The sequence below is a fragment of the Theropithecus gelada genome, chromosome 14 (genome assembly GCF_003255815.1).
Source record: "Theropithecus gelada isolate Dixy chromosome 14, Tgel_1.0, whole genome shotgun sequence".
Taxonomy (NCBI): domain Eukaryota; kingdom Metazoa; phylum Chordata; class Mammalia; order Primates; family Cercopithecidae; genus Theropithecus; species Theropithecus gelada.
This window is the reverse complement of record NC_037682.1, coordinates 108,922,598-108,940,645: the sequence shown is the minus strand read 5'-3', so window position 1 is coordinate 108,940,645 and position 18,048 is coordinate 108,922,598. Positions and strand designations below refer to the sequence as shown.

Below are 18,048 nucleotides of genomic sequence, written 5' to 3'. Positions count from 1 at the left end.
TGGGGAAGGAGAATCAGGACTTTGAGGGCTGCTGGGCAAGGAGACTCCTATACCCTCTCTAGAAGAAATGCCACCACATCTTCTGAAAGCACTGACAACAATCAGGGTGAAAAGTTTGATGGGGACAGTGTAATATGACCCCAAAACCAAGAGCTGGGGTTCTACTCCATGTAAGACATGGACTTTCTAACCCACAACGGAGCTAAGCACGCTATGGGGTGTGTGCGTGCATCTGTAGTCATTTCCTCGCCTCCCACCTGATAGAAAATGTTGGCAGATTCTAAATTACAAACACTCTTATTTACAAATGTCTGCCGTCTCCTCAACCCTACTGTGATGTGAGCAGTGCTTATCACAGCAGGGCACCAGCACCTCTCTCCTTCTTTCAGGGTGGCTGTGATATGTCTCAAATAAATTAAGGCTCCCATTTCTTTTTTTTTTTTTTTATCTTTTTTTTTTTGGAGACACAGTCTCACTCTGTTGCCCAGGCTGGAGTGCAGTGGCGCGATCTCGGCTCACTACTGCCTCCACCTCCCAGGTTCAAGCGATTCTCCTGTCTCAGCCTCCTGAGTAGCTGGGACTACAGGTGTGTGCCACCATGTCCAGCTAATTTTTGTATTTTTAGTAGAGATGGGGTTTCACCATGTTGACCAGGATAGTCTTGATCTCAATCCACCCACCTCGGCCTCCCAAAGTGCTGGGATTACAGGCGTGAGCCACCGTGCCCGGCCAAGGCTCCCATTTCAATGGACTCATTTACCAGAAACAAACTACGTGTTTGATAACGTGTGTGCTGGCCCGTGTGAACCACCAGCTTCTTGGAAGGGGAAAGTAAGAGTGCATTGTTTTCAAACGAAAAAGACTAGAAAAGAAGGGAAGGCCTGTCTTCCTCCGGCTGTGGCAGTCCATCACGGAAAAGAAAGTTACACTGCCCTTCCCTCAGGGTGCTGCGTGACACACCTGCTGGAGAGGGCACATCATGGGAGGGCAGGCAGGGGAAGCAGGCAGGAGATGCAAGAAAGGAGAAAGAAGGGGACTTTCCAATTCATCAGGACAGGGCTGATAGCAGGAACTCCATTTTTTAACCATCACTTCCCCACCTCCCCCAGAAAAGCTGGTAGTGGGATCTGCAATCCCCTCTCAGCACCCCTCCCCACCGGAGCCCTGTCTTGGCCCCCCAGCAGCGCTCTGGATGAGGCCACAGAGGCCATTACCCTGCTTCGTTCCCAGAGTGTGGGTTCAGGCTGAGCTTGTGACCAGGGAAGACACAGGAACGGAAAGGACTTGTTCAGGTGACAGGCTAAACCCAGGACGGAGGCCAAGATTATTTCCCCACACCTCATACTACTATTTTGTGTGGGAGTTTACTGGAGGGAAAGGGAGGTGGGAGGGGTCAGTGGGGGGGCGTCTGTCATCATTTCCAGCATTGTTCCCTTAAGAAAACCGTCAATCAACCACTCACGACAGCTTCGGGCAATCGTCCAATCCTATATTAGGAGTGACCCATACTGCACCAGTAACAGGGAAGAGAATCTAAGCGTCCCTCCTTTTTATTTGCATAAAATCTCCAGAAGGAACTGGTAGTATTTTACCTTAAAGAGGGAGCACTAGATAACTCATGGAGTGACTTTTGCACCATTTGAATATCGAGTCATGTGAACAGATAGTCTACTAAGAATATCCTTTAAAAAAAACTCTTTTCTGAAGCCCCAGGCCAGGAAGTTAGCACACTGGTTCTATTCCCACCTCTGCCACTGTGGCTGCAACTTGGGGCACCTCATGTAGCCTCTCTAGGCAGTTTCCTCTACCGCAAAACCTGAATGGACTGAACAAGTGATCCATAAGGCCCCACTATGGACCCCAATTCCTGAGGAAACCCAATCCCCAGTGTGGCGATGAGGCGGGGCCTTTGGGGAGGCAATTCGGCTGTGAAGGCGCAGCCCTCATGACTGGGATTAGTGCCCTCAGAAGGGGCTGAAGGAGCCAAGAGTCCTACACTTCTACTAGGTGAGGACGCAGAAGCTGCCCTCTAGGAACTAGAAACCACTCACCAGACAACAAATTTCTCAACACCTTGATCTTGGATTTTCAGCCTCCGGAACTGTGAGAAATAAATTGTTGTTTAAAAGCTACCTGGTTGGGCCGGGCGCGGTGGCTCAAGCCTGTAATCCCAGCACTTTGGGAGGCCGAGACGGGTGGATCACGAGGTCAGGAGATCGAGACCATCCTGGCTAACACGGTGAAACCCCGTCTCTACTAAAAAATACAAAAAACTAGCCGGGTGAGGTGGCGGGCGCCTGTAGTCCCAGCTACTCGGGAGGCTGAGGCAGGAGAATGGCGTAAACCCCGGAGGCGGAGCTTGCAATGAACCGAGATCACGCCACTGCACTCCAGCCTGGGCGACAGAGCGAGACTCCGTCTCAAAAAAAAAAAAAAAAAAAAAAAAAGCTACCTGGTTGATGGCATTTTGTCACAGCAGTCCAAACGGACTCAGTGGCCCCTTTCGCTCCAAACATCTGTGATTCTAGTCTCCCCAGCTAGATGCTAAAACCCATGAGAGGAGGGATGGGACAATTTTGGAATCTTCTGAAAAAGTCCCTTTGTAAACCCTAACCCAAGAAGGTTTTCCCCCAGCTAGAAGCCACCCCCTTCCTGCAACCCAGGTCTTCAGACCAAGCTGGCCAGGACTGTTCTGTGTGCCAGGAGGAGGACAGGAGATGCTGACACAGCAGAGCCTGGTTCACAGATCTCGACTTCCAGAGATCTGGGTTCAAATACTGCGTATGACCTTGGGCTATAGTGATATCACCTCTCTGAGCCTAAGATGCCTCATGGATGAAATAAGAACACTAACATCGTAAGATTAAGATTACTAACAATAACATATGAAAAGCATCTGGCACAAAGAAAGCACTCAACAAATGTTAGCTTGCTTCTCCTTCCCTCCCTTCTTTCCTTTCTTCCTTCCCCCCAGAAAGTGGCTAGGACGCAGAACTGGGTTATTTTGCATGTTTTGTCCTTAGGTTGGTTTTCTTATACAAATCTGTATCATGTGGCCATCTTGGTTTGCTCTCCTAGCAATTCTGTTGCTGTAAATCCAAGACTGTATTTAGGCTGCTCACACCACTGGAGCAGAAAAACCCAGCTAACTTTGCCAGCTTAGGGACTTTGGGGGACTCATCTTGCATTTTGCCTCCGTGGGGAAAACACCAATCAGCCTTTGGGAAATGGCACTATGGGTCTCCAGCTGATAGGTGGGAGAGCAGTGAAGGGGCAAAGAGAGAGATGGCGAATTCAGCACTTCCCAAGGACTGGTAGTAGGGAAGATAGCGCTCTGGGGGTGCAGGGATGGAGTGTGGGGGCACTGCACAAGTAGGGAGCTCAGCTACTTTACTGGGAACTCCAGGCATGTAAAGGTTCTCTGAGCCTTGGTTTCCTCATCCATAAAAATGGAACAGAAAATATCTACATCAATATCTACATTGTAGTGATGATTAAATCAGATACTACATAGGGCAGTATTCCATGAATATTCATTTTTCCTTCCTCCCTTTCTCAGGAAGGAGGCAAAGGCCTCCCAAAAGAAGCAGACACATTTACATGACTGCCTTGTAGAAAATGGACTTTTAAGAGATTTAACTGATGCAGAAAACACCCAGGATTATCACTAGAGTTGGCTGCACCACATAAGCTATTCCCAAAGCACACAGAATGAGCCACGTGATGAAACGGAGTTTTCTATGTAGTGGGCTGATGCCTAAAAGGCATCTGAGGAGATCAACAGCCAGTTGCGTCTTAGTTTCTTATTCCATGACCAAGAAACGAGTTGGAGGATGGAGGGAGTTACTTTGTGTGTTAGAGAGGCAAGGGCAACCCCACAGCTTGCAAAAAAACAAAAATAGGTGCATTTTATTTAAACAACGGAACAAACATCAGAGAGCATCCCCTGCAAAGCCCCCACCCAAGAGCCAGCTGATGGAAGCGGGGCTGCAGGACGCTCTGCCACAACGGCAGCATCTCCAACTGCACAAGACCCCTTGCTGCCAGGGCTGGGCACCAGCCTAGCCCCTTGCCTGCCTGCCTACCTGCCTGCCTGAGGCAGCCTTGGAATCAGGGCAGGGGTGGCACAGGTAGAAAAGACAGATGGAAACAATGCCCATGAATATATCCAACGTGTCCTAGGAGGAAAAAACCGTCATGAGGACCAGAAGCCATCCCAATCTATTTTTGGCCTCCCAGAGAAGTTGTGTTGAGACCTGAGACTCCAGCTGAAATGGCTCCCTGAGGAGCCCCAGGGAGCAGGAGGGGTGCTCCTGAAGACAGCCCCCGAGGAAAACACAGTCCTGCAGAGGGACAGCCCCCAGCACCCTCTGGCAGGGCTCTGGACAGTCAAAAAGAGAAACGGAATGCTCAAGAAAAAAGGCATTTAAAAATTAAGAAAGAAAAGAAATACAAAAAAGAAACGGTCTGATCTGAGGCTGAGGTATTGGAGATAGATGTGGTCCCAGAGAAACCAGGTCCCAGGGTACACACAAGCTGGGGGTCTCTGTCCCGATGAACTAAGAACCATATGCACAACCTTCTTGGGAGCCCCGAGCAGTGCGCTGCAGGGCCAAGGAAACAACCAGCTCCAAAGGGACTCCCTGAGCCTCCGAAGGCAGCTCCTCTAACACCTCCCTTCCTCCCAAAGGGCTCCCGTCCCTGATGCCCCACAGCCACACCATCAGCTTGCCATGTCAATGACAGAAGCTCGTTACAAGTCCGCACATTTTAGCCCGAGATAGGTTATATAGTCACAGAATGTGTGGCTTTACTGTTCCACTCAACCCCCTGGTCCCTGGTGGCTCCTGCAAGTCAAAGGGGGCAGAAGGGTGCTTCCTCAGATGGAAGAAGGCAGGCAGCTCCTCAGGCACTTGGTCTGGGTGGAGGAGAGGCTGAGCTGCCCCAAGCCCCTGCTCAGGGCCTCAGAAGCGATACACCTTCACTCTGTTGTGCTCATCGAGGCCCAGCTGCAGGAGGCTCAAAGTAGCTGTTGGCTTGGGTGTTGAAGAGAAGAGAGGTCTGGCCACAAGGTGAAGGAAAACTGCAGTCACTGGGCATAGCCAGGCAAGGGCCATGAAAGGGTCAAAGGCTGAACAGGATCCTCCTCAGCCCTTTAGGGCACAAGCCTGAGCCCCACAGCCCAGCCCGGTTTGGGAACCAAGTAAAAGGATACAACTTGGGGTCATTCTTGACACGTTCCAGCCACCTCCTGTTGGCTTCAATTATGCCCTGAAAGGTGGTGCTGCCCACCTCAGGGACTTGGGAATGGGAGTGCTGTAGGAGCCGGAGCTGCTCACTGGCAAGGAAGAGGAGAGCACGGGGGAGGGGAGAGAGGAGGCGTGGAAGTGCCAGAGGATGTGCAGAGGCCACCACATCTGTCACCTCCTCCCTCTTCCTCTCAGCTAGCAGAGCAGCTTCTCTGCGGTCCCTAGCAATTCAAAGCTTCAAAACATCTGGCCCCCCAGAACAGTTCCCAAACGGGAAGGCGGTGGACACCCTCTGCCCCCTTGCTGGGTGCTACTGATATGAGGCTCTGGGCTCCCACATCTGCCTGCTCCCACCAATATCATCAGCAAAGCGCTCCCCTCTGTCAACTCGATCCTTGGCCAGCGTCAGCTCTCAAGTTGGCCAAAGGGTTGGTGGGGGGTACGCGTTGTTAGGGGCCTGAGGGAGGGAGAGGGGGATATATTTGGCAAGGAATAAGATGAATGGAAAATTAATAACAGGTTTAAATAATTGCCCGTCTGTCTCCTCCACAGGGTGTCTGTCTCACTCCAGATGTTGCTCAGCAGGACTTGGGGAAGAAGGGAGCCACAGGAAGCAAACAAGAGCTCAAGGGCAAAGACAAAGGCCAGACTCCAGAGCTGGAGGAGCTAGAGGGAGGGGCAGGGGCAGGGTCCTACCAGGGGCTGACTCCTCCCCACAGGGGCCAGAAGGCAGCTTCCTCAGGGGGTTGGCTGGGTAAGCCCAGCCCTTCCCCACTGGGACCTTGGCGGTGTGGACTTGACTTCCCTCTGGTTGCGGATGGGCGCCTCAGACCCAGGCAAGTGGGCACAGCTCTGTGGACTAGAGGCCTGCCTGACTTCTTGGGGTGAGACCAGGAGGCCTGCTCCCCTCAGAGGTCTACCCGCCCAGGGAGGCGCAGGGAGCAGCTATGACGTTCCACCCCAACCAGCCCCCAGGGAGGCTCACCTGGCAGACACGTATCCCAGCCTGCTCTCCAGCGGGGCGGGGCTGTTGCTGAGCAGCGGGATGCCAGCTGGAAGAGCGTAGGGACAGGGCTCAGAAATGGGCAGTGGTCACCACCCTGCTCACCAGCGCCTCTTGCCTCCCCAGAATAAACAATAAAAGGAAAAGTTTCAGTGGCTGGAGGCCAGAGACAGGTGAGAGACAGGAATGGTCCTATTTATTTTATTTTTAAAACTTAATCTACTTTTCAATTTGGGTTAGGGCAGAAAGAAGATATTTTGTTTTCCCTCAAATGCCTGTGTTTCATGGCTTTTCATAATCCTCAGCAGGGCTGAGACCCGGGGAGGCCACCTGGCTCAGAAGCAAGAATTAACCACACAGCCAAGAGGTTCCGAGCAGAACCCTGGAGTCACAGAGACACGGGGTCACAACTGAGTTTGTTATTCTCTCACTGGGTACCCTGGAGCATGCTACTTAACCTCTCTGAAACTCAGTTTCCTCATCTGTAAAATGGGGATAAATAATTACTACCTCAGAGAATAAGAGCTAAATGAAAAAATATATATAAACTGCTTGGCCCATAATGCATTGCACAAGATGGTAGCTATTAAGATAATGACAACAATGACCTTTTAGGTTCTGCTGAGCTCCAAAATCCATAAGAAAGGCCCCAGTCAGCCAGGCTCCATCTAAACCATCCTGACCCACAGAACTCCTGGCTGCAGGGCCACCTGCAATGTCTCCTTCCCCAGGGACCCACAGGCAGAGTCAATGGACCAATGGACTATGGCAACGTTGGGGGAGGAGAGGTGTGGCAAAGGGATGCAAAAGAGGAAGAGGGAAAAAGGAGCAGGAGAAAGAGGGTAGAAGAAAAGGAAGGAAGAGGAGGAGGAGGCAGGTGGGAAGGCTCCGCTCAGAGTGGGGCTTACATGGAAAATACTTGCGCCACTTCTCCAACAGGAAGTCGTCCACTGTTTGAGTCACAGAGGAGGGGAGCCTGGGCCCCTGCCCTGAATCCCAGGCCCACTGGGTGGACGTGGGTGTAGCAGATGATAAGGCTGAGAACCTGGCCAGGGAGCCGTAGTAGGTGGGGGTGGGGGTGCTTTTGGAGGCCCGGGGAGGGAGCTGGGCTGGCGTGGAGGCGAGGAGCGGCGGCGGCGACTGAGGGTTGAGGCTGTCCAGGATGCTAAGGACGCTGCTCAGCTGGCTGCTGATTTGCCGGAGGGAATGGCTCAGCCCATGGATCTTGCGGGAGGTAAGACCTGGGGTTGAGTCAACTGAAAGAAAAGAGGTGGATGGTGGGAAGGGACTCAAGCTCAGGACCCTGGACCATTCCCAGACACAGCTGTCATGCAGCAACCTACTGGCCACCCCTCCCTGCTTCTCCAAACAGCCCCGTAGCCTTATGAGGGGGTCAGGGATGGCAGGACTTCTGTGTTCCAGACAGTGCAGGTGAGAAGCTGGGAAACAGGTTTCCAGGGTAAGGCCCTGGGTGATGGGCCCAGGACCCCAGAGAGAAGGAAGGGGAGAGGGCCCTTCCATCACATACAGGCCAGAGCAGCCGAGAGAGAAGAGCCTCCCCAAGGAGGCCCTGGAAGAGAAAGGTCAGCAGGGCCAGCGGTCACACTGTAGAGTGCTCTGCAGCATTCAGAAGGCTTCCCTGACCTTTCAGCCCCATGTGCTGGCAAACCTAGATGGTCTGATTCCTTCCCAGCATTGACTGAGCACCTGGTCCAGACACCAGCTCACAGAGGCCTCCCTCTGCAGGGAAGGGGGTTCTTCTTCTGTTCCCCAAGTTCCTCCCATTCCATGGATACCATGGTCCTCACCCCGCATCTCCCCCACTCACTCCTCTGCTGCCACCACCACTCACAGTGAGGCAGGGAACAAGATTCGGAACTTTCACTGCTCAGGCTGTCCATGTCACTGAGGTCGAAGGTTACCGCCTTCTTGGTGGGGGATCCTCCCAGAGTGCCCTCATCTGAGGCCTGCAGGGTAGAGTTAGCAGTTATGACGGACCTCTCCCACATGCTTTCTACCCTTCTTCTTTCCTTTCTAGGAAGTGGCTAGGACACTGAGCTAGGTTCTTCTGTATGTTCTGTCTTTAAGCTGGTTTTCTTACACAAATCCATCAAACATGGCCATCTCCATTTGTTCTCCTAGCAATTTTGCTGCTACAAATTCAAGGCAGTATGTAGGCTGTTGCCCTTGTGCTGTGTGGGAACTGAGGACTTGGCGAGTAGACTCCTCTGGGGCCCAGAGTTCCACCAGGCACCCTGGGCAAAGCAAATCACACAGGGCTGCCTCACAGAGGGTGGGAGGGAAGCAAGGCTCAGCATATGTCCCAAATGCCTGAGACACAGACAACAGTGCCATCAGGCCCACACAGACCCCCACCACCCTTCCCAGTAAGCTCTCCCTGCAGTGTTACTGCACCTAAGCCTCCCCCGCGCTACATCTAAACCTCAGACACCCAGGAGAACGTCCACAAGGTCCCAGGGCAGGCAGGAAAACCTATCGTGTGTGTCCATTCCTGACGCCCTGGTCATACCTCTCCTTAGGGACCAGGGTAGGGTAAGGGCTCGGCCCTCTTCTCAGGCACCTTTAGCAAGAGGGTCCAGGTGTATTCAGGACCATTCAGCACAGGTATCCAAACCCACAGGTGTCTTCAACAAACTCAGAACTGAAGCCACTGCCACCTTCATCAGCCAGTAGACAAGCCTACTGCCCAATCCTGGGCCCTAGAGGCCCAGCTCCCCCGATGCAGGACCAAAGAACTCAACCCAATCCCAAGCACAGAAGAGGAAGGCCAGGGCCCACTGGGCTATGTGGCCGTGAGGCTGCACCTCTTCCCAAAGAGAGGACTCCAGCTGATTCAGTTTCTCCTCTTTCTTCTTCAGGAGGCTGTGGCCTTTCCGCATGGCCGACTTCATCTCATCCAGGTGCCTGGTCTCCTGCAGCCAAGGAGAAAACAGAGGAGAAATGACTACCTACACAGACGCTGGAGTCCCAACCCTGCCATTTGCTGACTGGCTGATCTTGAACAAATTACTATAGTCTGCTTTCTCATCTGGAAAAGAGAACTACGACTGTTCATAGGGTCGTGAGAATTACATGAGAAAGAGTATGTGACTATGTTGCATGCTTAACACCATGCCCACACCTTAAAAACTCTCAAATGGGTACTGGTAACCAAATGGTTATCATTTATTATGGTTATTGTTTTTAGAGATGAGGTCTCACCATCACCCAGGCTGGAGTGCAGTGGTCTGATCACAGCTGATTGCAGCCTCAACCTCCTGGGCTCAGGCAATCCTCCCACCTCAGCCTCCCAAGTAGCTGGGACTACAGATGTGTGCCACCACACCTAGCTATGTGTGTGTGTGTTTTTTTTTTTTTTTTTTTTGTAGAGACAGAGTTTTGCAATGTTGGCCAGGCTGGTCTCAAAATCAATGATCCTCCAGCCTCAGCCTCCCAAAGCACTGGGAATACAGGCATGAGCCACCACATCAGCCGCAAATGGTTATTATCACTGCTCCAATTATCATTACTCTCATCACCACCACCACCATGGTTGAGAGGGGTTAAGCAGGGCAATGACAGGGCCGCAGGCAGCATGTTTATAACCCTGGGAAGCTGCCCCTCTGTCTGTTCCAGCCTCATGCTCTCTGCTGACCCCAAGCCAGTCCTAGGAGCCACTGGGGCCTGAGCCCTTTACCAGTTCTGAACACCATCACATTTCTTTTCTTTTCTTTTAAATAGAGTCTCACTGTGTCACCCATGCTGGAGTCCAGTGGCACAATCTTGGCTCACTGCAACCTCCACCTCCTCCTGGATTCAAGCAATTCTCCTGCCTCAACCTCCTGAGTAGCTGGGATTACAGGCACACATCTCCACACCCAGCTAATTATTTTTAGTAGAGACAGGGTTTCACCATGTTGGTCAGGCTGGTCTCGAACTCCTGACCTCAAGTGATTCACCCACCTCTGCCTCCCAAACGGCTAGGATTACAGGCATGAGCCACCACACCTGGCTGAGCACCATCAGATTTCTAAGGGCCCAGGTGATCCAAGAAAGCTCACCCTACCAGGACCCTCAACTGGTCAAAGATCTGTGATCCCAACTAATGATAATGAAGTATCTGCTTTTTCATTGCAAATTAGGCTATCAGAGAAGCAGGGCAGGTAACTAACTCAAAGCCTTTTGCTAAGTGTGTTCAAAAGATTTTCATGTACGAACGAAGTCTTTAGTGTGACAGAATGGAAAGGCAAAGCACTGGGTTTGGAAGTACTAAACATTAGTCATACTCTTCACCAGGAAAATGGGACTATTACTACTGCCTTGCACATTATAAAGGGTTATTGATATGGTTTGGCTCTATGTCTCCACACAAATCTCATCTAGAATTATACTCCCACAATTCCCATGTGTTGTGGGAGGGACCTGGTGGGAGATAATCTGAATCATGGGGGCCATTCCCGCCATACTGTTCTCATGATAGTAAGTCTCATGAGATCTGATGGGTTTATTGGGGGGTTCTGCTTTTGCTTCTTCCTCATTTTTACTTGCCACCACCATGTGAGAAGTGCCTTTTGCCTCCCGCCATGATTTTGAGGCTTCCCCAGAATCATTTCCCCAGTGGAACTGTAAGTTCAATTAAACCTCTTTTTCTTCCCAGTTTCAGATATGTCTTTATCCACAGCATGAAAATGAACTAATACAGTAAATTGGTACCAGGAGTGGGGTGTTGCTGAAAAGACACCCAAAAATGTGGAAGCGACTTTGGAAATGGGTAACAGGCAGAGGCTGGAACAGTTTGGAGGGCTCAGAAGAAGACAGGAAAATGTGGGAAAGTTTGGAACCTCCTACAGACTTGTTAAAAGGCTTTCACAAAAATGCTGATAGTGATGTGAACAATAAGGTCCAGGCTGAGGTGGTCTCAGATGGAGATGAGGAACTTGTTGGGATCTAGAGCAAAGGTGACTCTTGTTATGTTTTAGCAAAGAGACTGGCAGCATTTTGCCCCAGCCCTAGAGATCTGTGGAACTTTTAACTTGAGAGAGGTGATTTCGTGTCTCTGACGGAAGAAATTTCTAAGCAGCAAAGCATTCAAAAGGTGACTTGGGTGCTGTTAAAAGCATTTCATTTTAAAAGAGAAACAGAGTATAAAAGTTCAGAAAATTTGCAGCCTGATGATGCAGTAGAAAAGAAACACCCTGGAGGGGCTGGGAAGATGGCCAAACACGGACAGCTCCAGTCTGCAGCTCCCAGCGAGATCAATGCAGAAGGCAGGTATTTCTGCATTTCCAACTGAAGTACCCAGCTCATCTCATTGGGGCTGGTTAGACAGTGGGTGCAGCCCATGGAGGGCGAGCCAAAACAAGGTGGGCGTTGCCTTACCCTGGAAGACAAGGGGTCAGGGAACTCCCTCCCCTAGCCAAGGGAAGACACAAGGGACTGTGCCTTGAGGGACGGTGCATTCTGGCCCAGACACTATGCTTTTCCCATGGTCTTCACAACCCTCAGACCAGGAGATTCCCTCAGGAATCTACACCACCAGGGCACTAGGTTTCAAACACAAAACTGGGCAGCCATTTGGGTAGACATCGAGCTAGCTGCAGGAGTTTTTTCATACCCCAGTGGCACCTGGAATGCTAGTGAGACACAACCATTCACTCCCCCGGAAACGGGGCTAAAGCCAGGGAGCCAAGTGGTCTAGTTCCAGATCCCACCCCCACAGAGCCCAGCAAGCTAAGATCCACTGGCTTGAAATTCATGCTGCTAGCATAGCAGTCTGAAGTCGACCTGGGATGCTCGGGCTTGGTCGGGGCGGGGTGTCCGCCATTGCTGAGGCTTGAGTAGGCGGTTTTCCCCTCACATTGTAAGCAAAGCCACCAGGAAGTTCGAACTGGACTGAGCCCGCCACAGTTCCAGAAAACTGCTGTAGCCAGACTGCCTCTCTAGATTCCTCCTCTCTGGGCAGGCATATCTGAAAGAAAGGCAGCAGCCCTAGGCAGGGGCTTATAGATCAAACTCCCATCTCCCTGGGACAGAGTACATGGAGGAAGGGACAGCTGTGGGTGCAGCTTCAGCAGACTTAAATGTTCCTTCCTGCTGGCTCTGAAGAGAGCAGCAGATCTCCCAGCACAGTACTCAAGCCCTGCTAAGAGACAGACTGCCTCCTCAAATGGGTCCCTGACCCCCATGCCTCCTGGCTGGGAGACATCGCCTAGCAGGGGTCGACAGACACCTCATACAGGAGAGCTCCAGCTGGCATCTGGTGGGTGCCCCTCTGGGACAAAGCTTCCAGAGGAAGGAAAAGGCAGCCATCTTTGCTGTTCTGCAGCCTCCACTGGTGATATCCAAGCAAATAGGGTCTAGAGTGGACCTCCAGCAGACTTGCAGCAGAGTGGCCTGTTAGAAGGAAAACTAACAAACAGAAAGGAATAGCATCAACATCAACAAAAAGGACATCCACACAAAAACCTCATCTGAAGGTCACCAATATCAAAGACCAAAGGTAGATAAATCCATGAAGATGAGGAAAAACCAGCACAAAAAGCCTGAAAATTCTAAAAACCAGAATGTCTCTTCTCCTCCAAAGGATCACAACTCCTCACCAGCAAGGGAACAAAACTGGACGGAGAATGAGTTTGACGAACTGACAGAAGTAGGCTTCAGAAGGTGGGTAATAACAAACTCCTCTGAACTAAAGGTGCATGTTCTAACTCAATGTAAGGAAGCTAAGAATCTTGTAAAAAGGTTAGAGGAATTGCTAACTAGAATAACCAGTTTAGAGAAGAACATAAATGACTTGATGGAGCTGCAAAACAAGCACGAGAACTTCGTGAAGCATACGCAAGTACAAATAACTGAATCGATCAAGCAGAAGAAAGGATATCAGAGATTGAAGATCAACTTAACGAAATAAAGCATGAAGACAAGATTAGAGAAAAAAGAATGAAAAGGAACAAACAGGCCGGGCACGGTGGCTCACGAGGTCAGGAGATCAAGCTCCGCACCCCCCACCCCACCCCGGTTCACGCCATTCTCCTGCCTCGGCCTCCCGAGTAGCTGGGACTACAGGCACCCGCCACCATGTCCGGCTAATTTTTTGTATTTTTAGTAGAGACGGGGTTTCACCGTGTTAGCCAGGATGGTCTTGATGTCCTGATCTCATGATACGCCTGCCTCAGCCTCCCAAAGTGCTGGGATTACAGGCGTGAGCCACTGCGCCCGGCCTCAACATTCTTAAAAGAATTTCAACCCAGAATTTCATATCCAACCAAACTAAGCTTCATAAGCAAAGGAGAAATAAAATCCATACAGACAAGCAAATGCTGAGAGATTTTGTCACCACCAGGCCTGCCTTACAAGAGCTCCTGAAGGAAGCACTAAAAATGGAAAGGAACAACCAGTACCAGCCACTGCAAAAACATACCGAATTGTAAAGACCATTGACACTATGAAGAAACTGCATCAACTAATGGGCAAAATAACCAGCTAGCATCATAGTGACAGGATCAAATTCACACATAACAATATTAGCCTTGAATGTAAACAGGCTAAATGCCCCAATTAAAATACACAGACTGGCAAACTGGGTAAACAGTCAAGACCCACTGGTGTGCTGTATTCAGGAGACCCACCTCATGTGCAAAGACACACATACGCTCAAAATAAAGGGATGGAGGAATATTTACCACGCAAATGGAAAGCAAAAAAAGGCAGGGGTTGCAATCCTAGTCTCTGATAAAACAGACTTTAAACCAACAAAGATAAAAAAAGACAAAGAGGGGCATTACATAATGGTAAAGGGAGAAGAGCTGACTATCCTAACTATATGTGCACTCAGGAGAACCCAGATGCATAAAGCAAGTTTACAGATCTACAAAGAGACTTAGACTCCCACACCCCACTGTCAATATTAGACAGATCAACACGAGACAAATAATTAACAAGGATACTCAGGACTTGAACTCAGCTCCAGACCAAGTGGACCTAATAGACATCCACAGAACTCTCCACTCCAAATCAACAGAATATACATTCTTCTCAGCACCACATAGCACTTATTCTAAAACTGACCACATAATTGGAAGTAAAACACTCCTCAGCAAATGCAAAAGAACAGAAATCATAACAAACAGTCTCTCAGACCACAGTGCAATCAATTAGAACTCAAGATTAAGAAACTCACTCAAGGCTGGGTGTGGTGGCTCACAGCTGTAATCCCAACACTTAGGGAGGCCAAGCCAGGAGGATCACGAGGTCAGGAGCTCGAGACCAGCCTGACAAACATGGTGAAACCCCGTCTCTACTAAAAATACAAAAATTAACTGGGCATGGTGGCACACACCTGTAATCCCAGCTACTCAGGAGGCTGAGGCAGGAGCATCACTTGAATCTGGGAGGTGGAGTTTGCAGTGAGCCCAGATTGTGCCACTGCACTCCAGCCTGGGTGACAGAGCAAGACTCTGTCTCAAAAAAAAAAAAAAAAAAAAGAAGTAAGTGATTTAAAACCAATGAGAACAAACACACAACGTACCAGAATCTCTGGGACACAGCTAAAGCAGTGTTTAGGGGGAAATTTATAGCACTAAATGCCCACAGGAGAAAGCAGGAAAGATCTAAAATCGACACCCTAACACCACAATTAAAAGAACTAGAGAAGCAAGAGCAAACAAATTCAAAAGTTAGCAGAAGACAAGAAATAACTAAGATCAGAGCAGAACTGAAGGAGATAGAGACACAAAAAACCCTTCAAAAAATTAATCAATCCAGGAGCTGGTTCTTTGAAAAGATTAACAAAATAGACCGCTATCCAGATTAATAAAGAAGAAAAGAGAGAATAATCAAATAGACACAATAAAAAATAATAAAGGGAATATCACCACTGATCCCACAGAAATACAAACTACCATCAGAAAATACTATACACACCTGTATGCAAATAAACTAGAAACTCTAGAAGAAATGGATAAATTCCTGGACACACATACCCTCCCGAGACTAAACCAGGAAGAAGTTGAATCCCTGAATAGACCAATAACAAGTTCTGAAATTGAGGCAGTAATTAAAAGCCTACCAATCAAAAAAAGCCCACCAATCAAAAAAAGCCCAGGACCAGACAGATTTAAAGTCAAATTCTACAAGAGGTACAAAGAGGAGCTGGTACCATTCCTTCTGAAACTACTCCAAACAATAGAAAAAGAAGGATTCCTCCCTAACTCATTTTATGAAGCCAGCATCATCCTAATACCAAAAATCTGGCAGAGACACAACAAAAAAAGAAAATTTCAGGCCAATATCCCTGATGAACATCGATGTGAAAATCCTCAATAAAATACTGAATCTAGCAGCACATCAAAAAGCTTATCCACCACGATCAAGTCGGCTTCATCCCTGGGATGCAAGGCTGGTTCAACATACGTAAATCAATAAACATAATCTATCACATAAACAGAACCAACGACCAAAACACATGATTATCTCAATAGATGCAGAAAAGGCCTTCGATAAAATTCAACACTCCTTCATGCTAAAAACTCTTAATAAACTAGGTACTGATGGAATGTACCTCAAAATAATAAGAGCTATTTATGACAAACCCACAGCCAATACAATACTGAATGGGAAAAAAACTGGAAGCATTCCTTTGAAAACCGGCACAAGATAAGGATGCCCTCTCTCACCACTCCTATTCAACACAGTATTGGAAGTTCTGGCCAGGGAAATCAGGCAAGAGAAAGAAATAAAGGGTATTCGAATAGGAAGAGAGGAAGTCAAATGGTTTCTGTTTGCAGATGACATGACTGTATATTTAGAAAACCTCATCGTCTTAGCCCAAAATCTCCTTAAGCTGATCAGCAACTTCGGCAAAGTCTCAGGATACAAAATCAATGCGCAAAAATCACAAGCATTCCTATACACCAATAATAGAGAAACAGAGAGCCAAATCATGAGTGAACTCCCATTCACAATTGCTACAAAGAGAATACCTAGGAATCCAACTTACAAGGGATGTGAAGGACCTCTTCAAGGGGAACTACAAACCACTTCTCAATGTTAAGAGAGGACAAAAACAAATTGAAAAACGTTTCATGCTCATGGATACAAAGAATCAGTATCATGAAAATGACCATACTGCCCAAAGTAATTTACAGATTCAATGCTATCCCCATCAAGCTACCATTGACCTTCTTCACAGAATTAGAAAAAACTACTTCAAATTTCATATGGAACCAAAAAGAGCCTGTATAGCCAAGACAATCCTAAGCAAAAAGAACAAAGCTGGAGGCATCATGCTACCTGACTTCAAACTATACTACAAGGCTACAGTAACCAAAACAGCATGGTACTGGTACCAAAACAGATACATAGACCCATGGAACAGAACAGAGGTCTCAGAAATAGCGCCACACATCTACAACCATCTGATCTTTGACAAACCTGACAAAAACAAGAAATGGGGAAAGGATTCCCTATTTAATAAATGATGTTGTGAATACTGGCTAGCCATATGCAGAAAACAGAAACTGGATCCCTTCCTTACAACTTATACAAAAATTAACTCAAAATGGATTAAGGACTTAAATGTAAGACCTAAAACCATAAAAACTCTAGAAGAAAACCTACGCAATACCATTCAGGACATAGGCATGGACAAAGACTTCATGACTAAACACCAAAAACAATGGCAACAATAGCCAAAATTGACAAATGGGATCTAATTAAACTAAAGAGCTTCTGCACAGCAAAAGAAACCATCATCAGAGTGAACAGGCAACCTACAGAATGGGAGAAAATTTTTGCAATCTATCCATCTGACAAAGGGCTAATATCCAGAATTTACAAGGAACTTAAACAAATTTACAAGAAAAAAAACAAACAACCTCATCAAAAAGTGGGCAAAGGATATGAACAGACATTTCTCAAAAGAAGACATTTATGCGGCCAACAAACATATAAAAAAAGCTCATCATCACTGGTCATTAGAGAACTGCAAATCAAAACCACAATGAGATACCATCTCACAACAGTTAGAATGGCGATCATTAAATAGTCAGGAAACAACAGATGCTGGAGAGGATATGGAGAAATAGGAATGCATTTGCACTGCAGGTGGAAGTATAAATTAATTCAACCATTGTGGAAGACAGTGTGGCGATTCCTCAAGGATCTAGAACCAGAAATACCATTTGACCCAGCAATCCCATTACTGGGTATATACCCAAAGGATTATAAATCATTCTGTTATAAAGACACATGCACACGTATGTTTATTGCAGCACTGTTCACAATAGCAAAGACTTGGAACCAACCCAAATGCCCATCAATGATAGATTGGATAAAGAAAATGTGGCACATATACACCATGGAATACTATGCAGCCATAAAAAAGGATGAGTTCATGTCCTTTGTAGGGACATGGATGAAGCTGGAAACTACTATTCTCAGCAAACTAACACAGGAACAGAAAACCAAACACTGCATGTTCTCACTCATAAGTGGGAGTTGAACAATGAGAACACATGGACAGAGAAGGAAACATCACACACCAGGGCCTGTGAGGGTGGGGGACTAGGGAAGGGTAACATTAGGAGAAATACCTAATGTAGATGACAGGTTGATGGGTGCAGCAAACTACCATGGCATGTGTATGCCTATGTAACAAACCTGCATGTTCTACACATGTATCCCAGAACTTAAAGTATAATTTAAAAAAAGAGAAGAAAGAAAAGAAAAACCCGTTTTTTTCAGGAGAAATTCAAGCTAGCTGCAGAAATTTGCATATGTAACAAGGAGCAAAATGTT

The 18,048-nt window shown here is 48.1% G+C and overlaps 1 protein-coding gene across 2 annotated transcripts in view; it reads right to left on the bottom strand.

Annotated features, from left to right (window-relative positions):
* Positions 1-3,886: 3,886 nt before the first annotated feature.
* CEP164 (centrosomal protein 164) overlaps positions 3,887-18,048 on the bottom strand; it is a 93,925-nt gene continuing 79,763 nt past the window's right edge. Inside the window, exons 27-32 of one of the 2 annotated variants that reach the window (XM_025358038.1) lie at positions 9,078-9,185; positions 8,105-8,219; positions 7,161-7,508; positions 6,235-6,301; positions 5,216-5,338; positions 3,887-5,061 (exon numbers count right to left, since the gene is read on the bottom strand). In XM_025358038.1, coding sequence (XP_025213823.1) covers positions 4,965-5,061; positions 5,216-5,338; positions 6,235-6,301; positions 7,161-7,508; positions 8,105-8,219; positions 9,078-9,185 — 858 coding nt within the window. In that variant the 3' untranslated portion in view covers positions 3,887-4,964. Of the gene's footprint in view, positions 5,062-5,215; positions 5,339-6,234; positions 6,302-7,160; positions 7,509-8,080; positions 8,220-9,077; positions 9,186-18,048 lie in introns of both variants that reach the window. The other variant, XM_025358037.1, reaches the window with a different exon arrangement.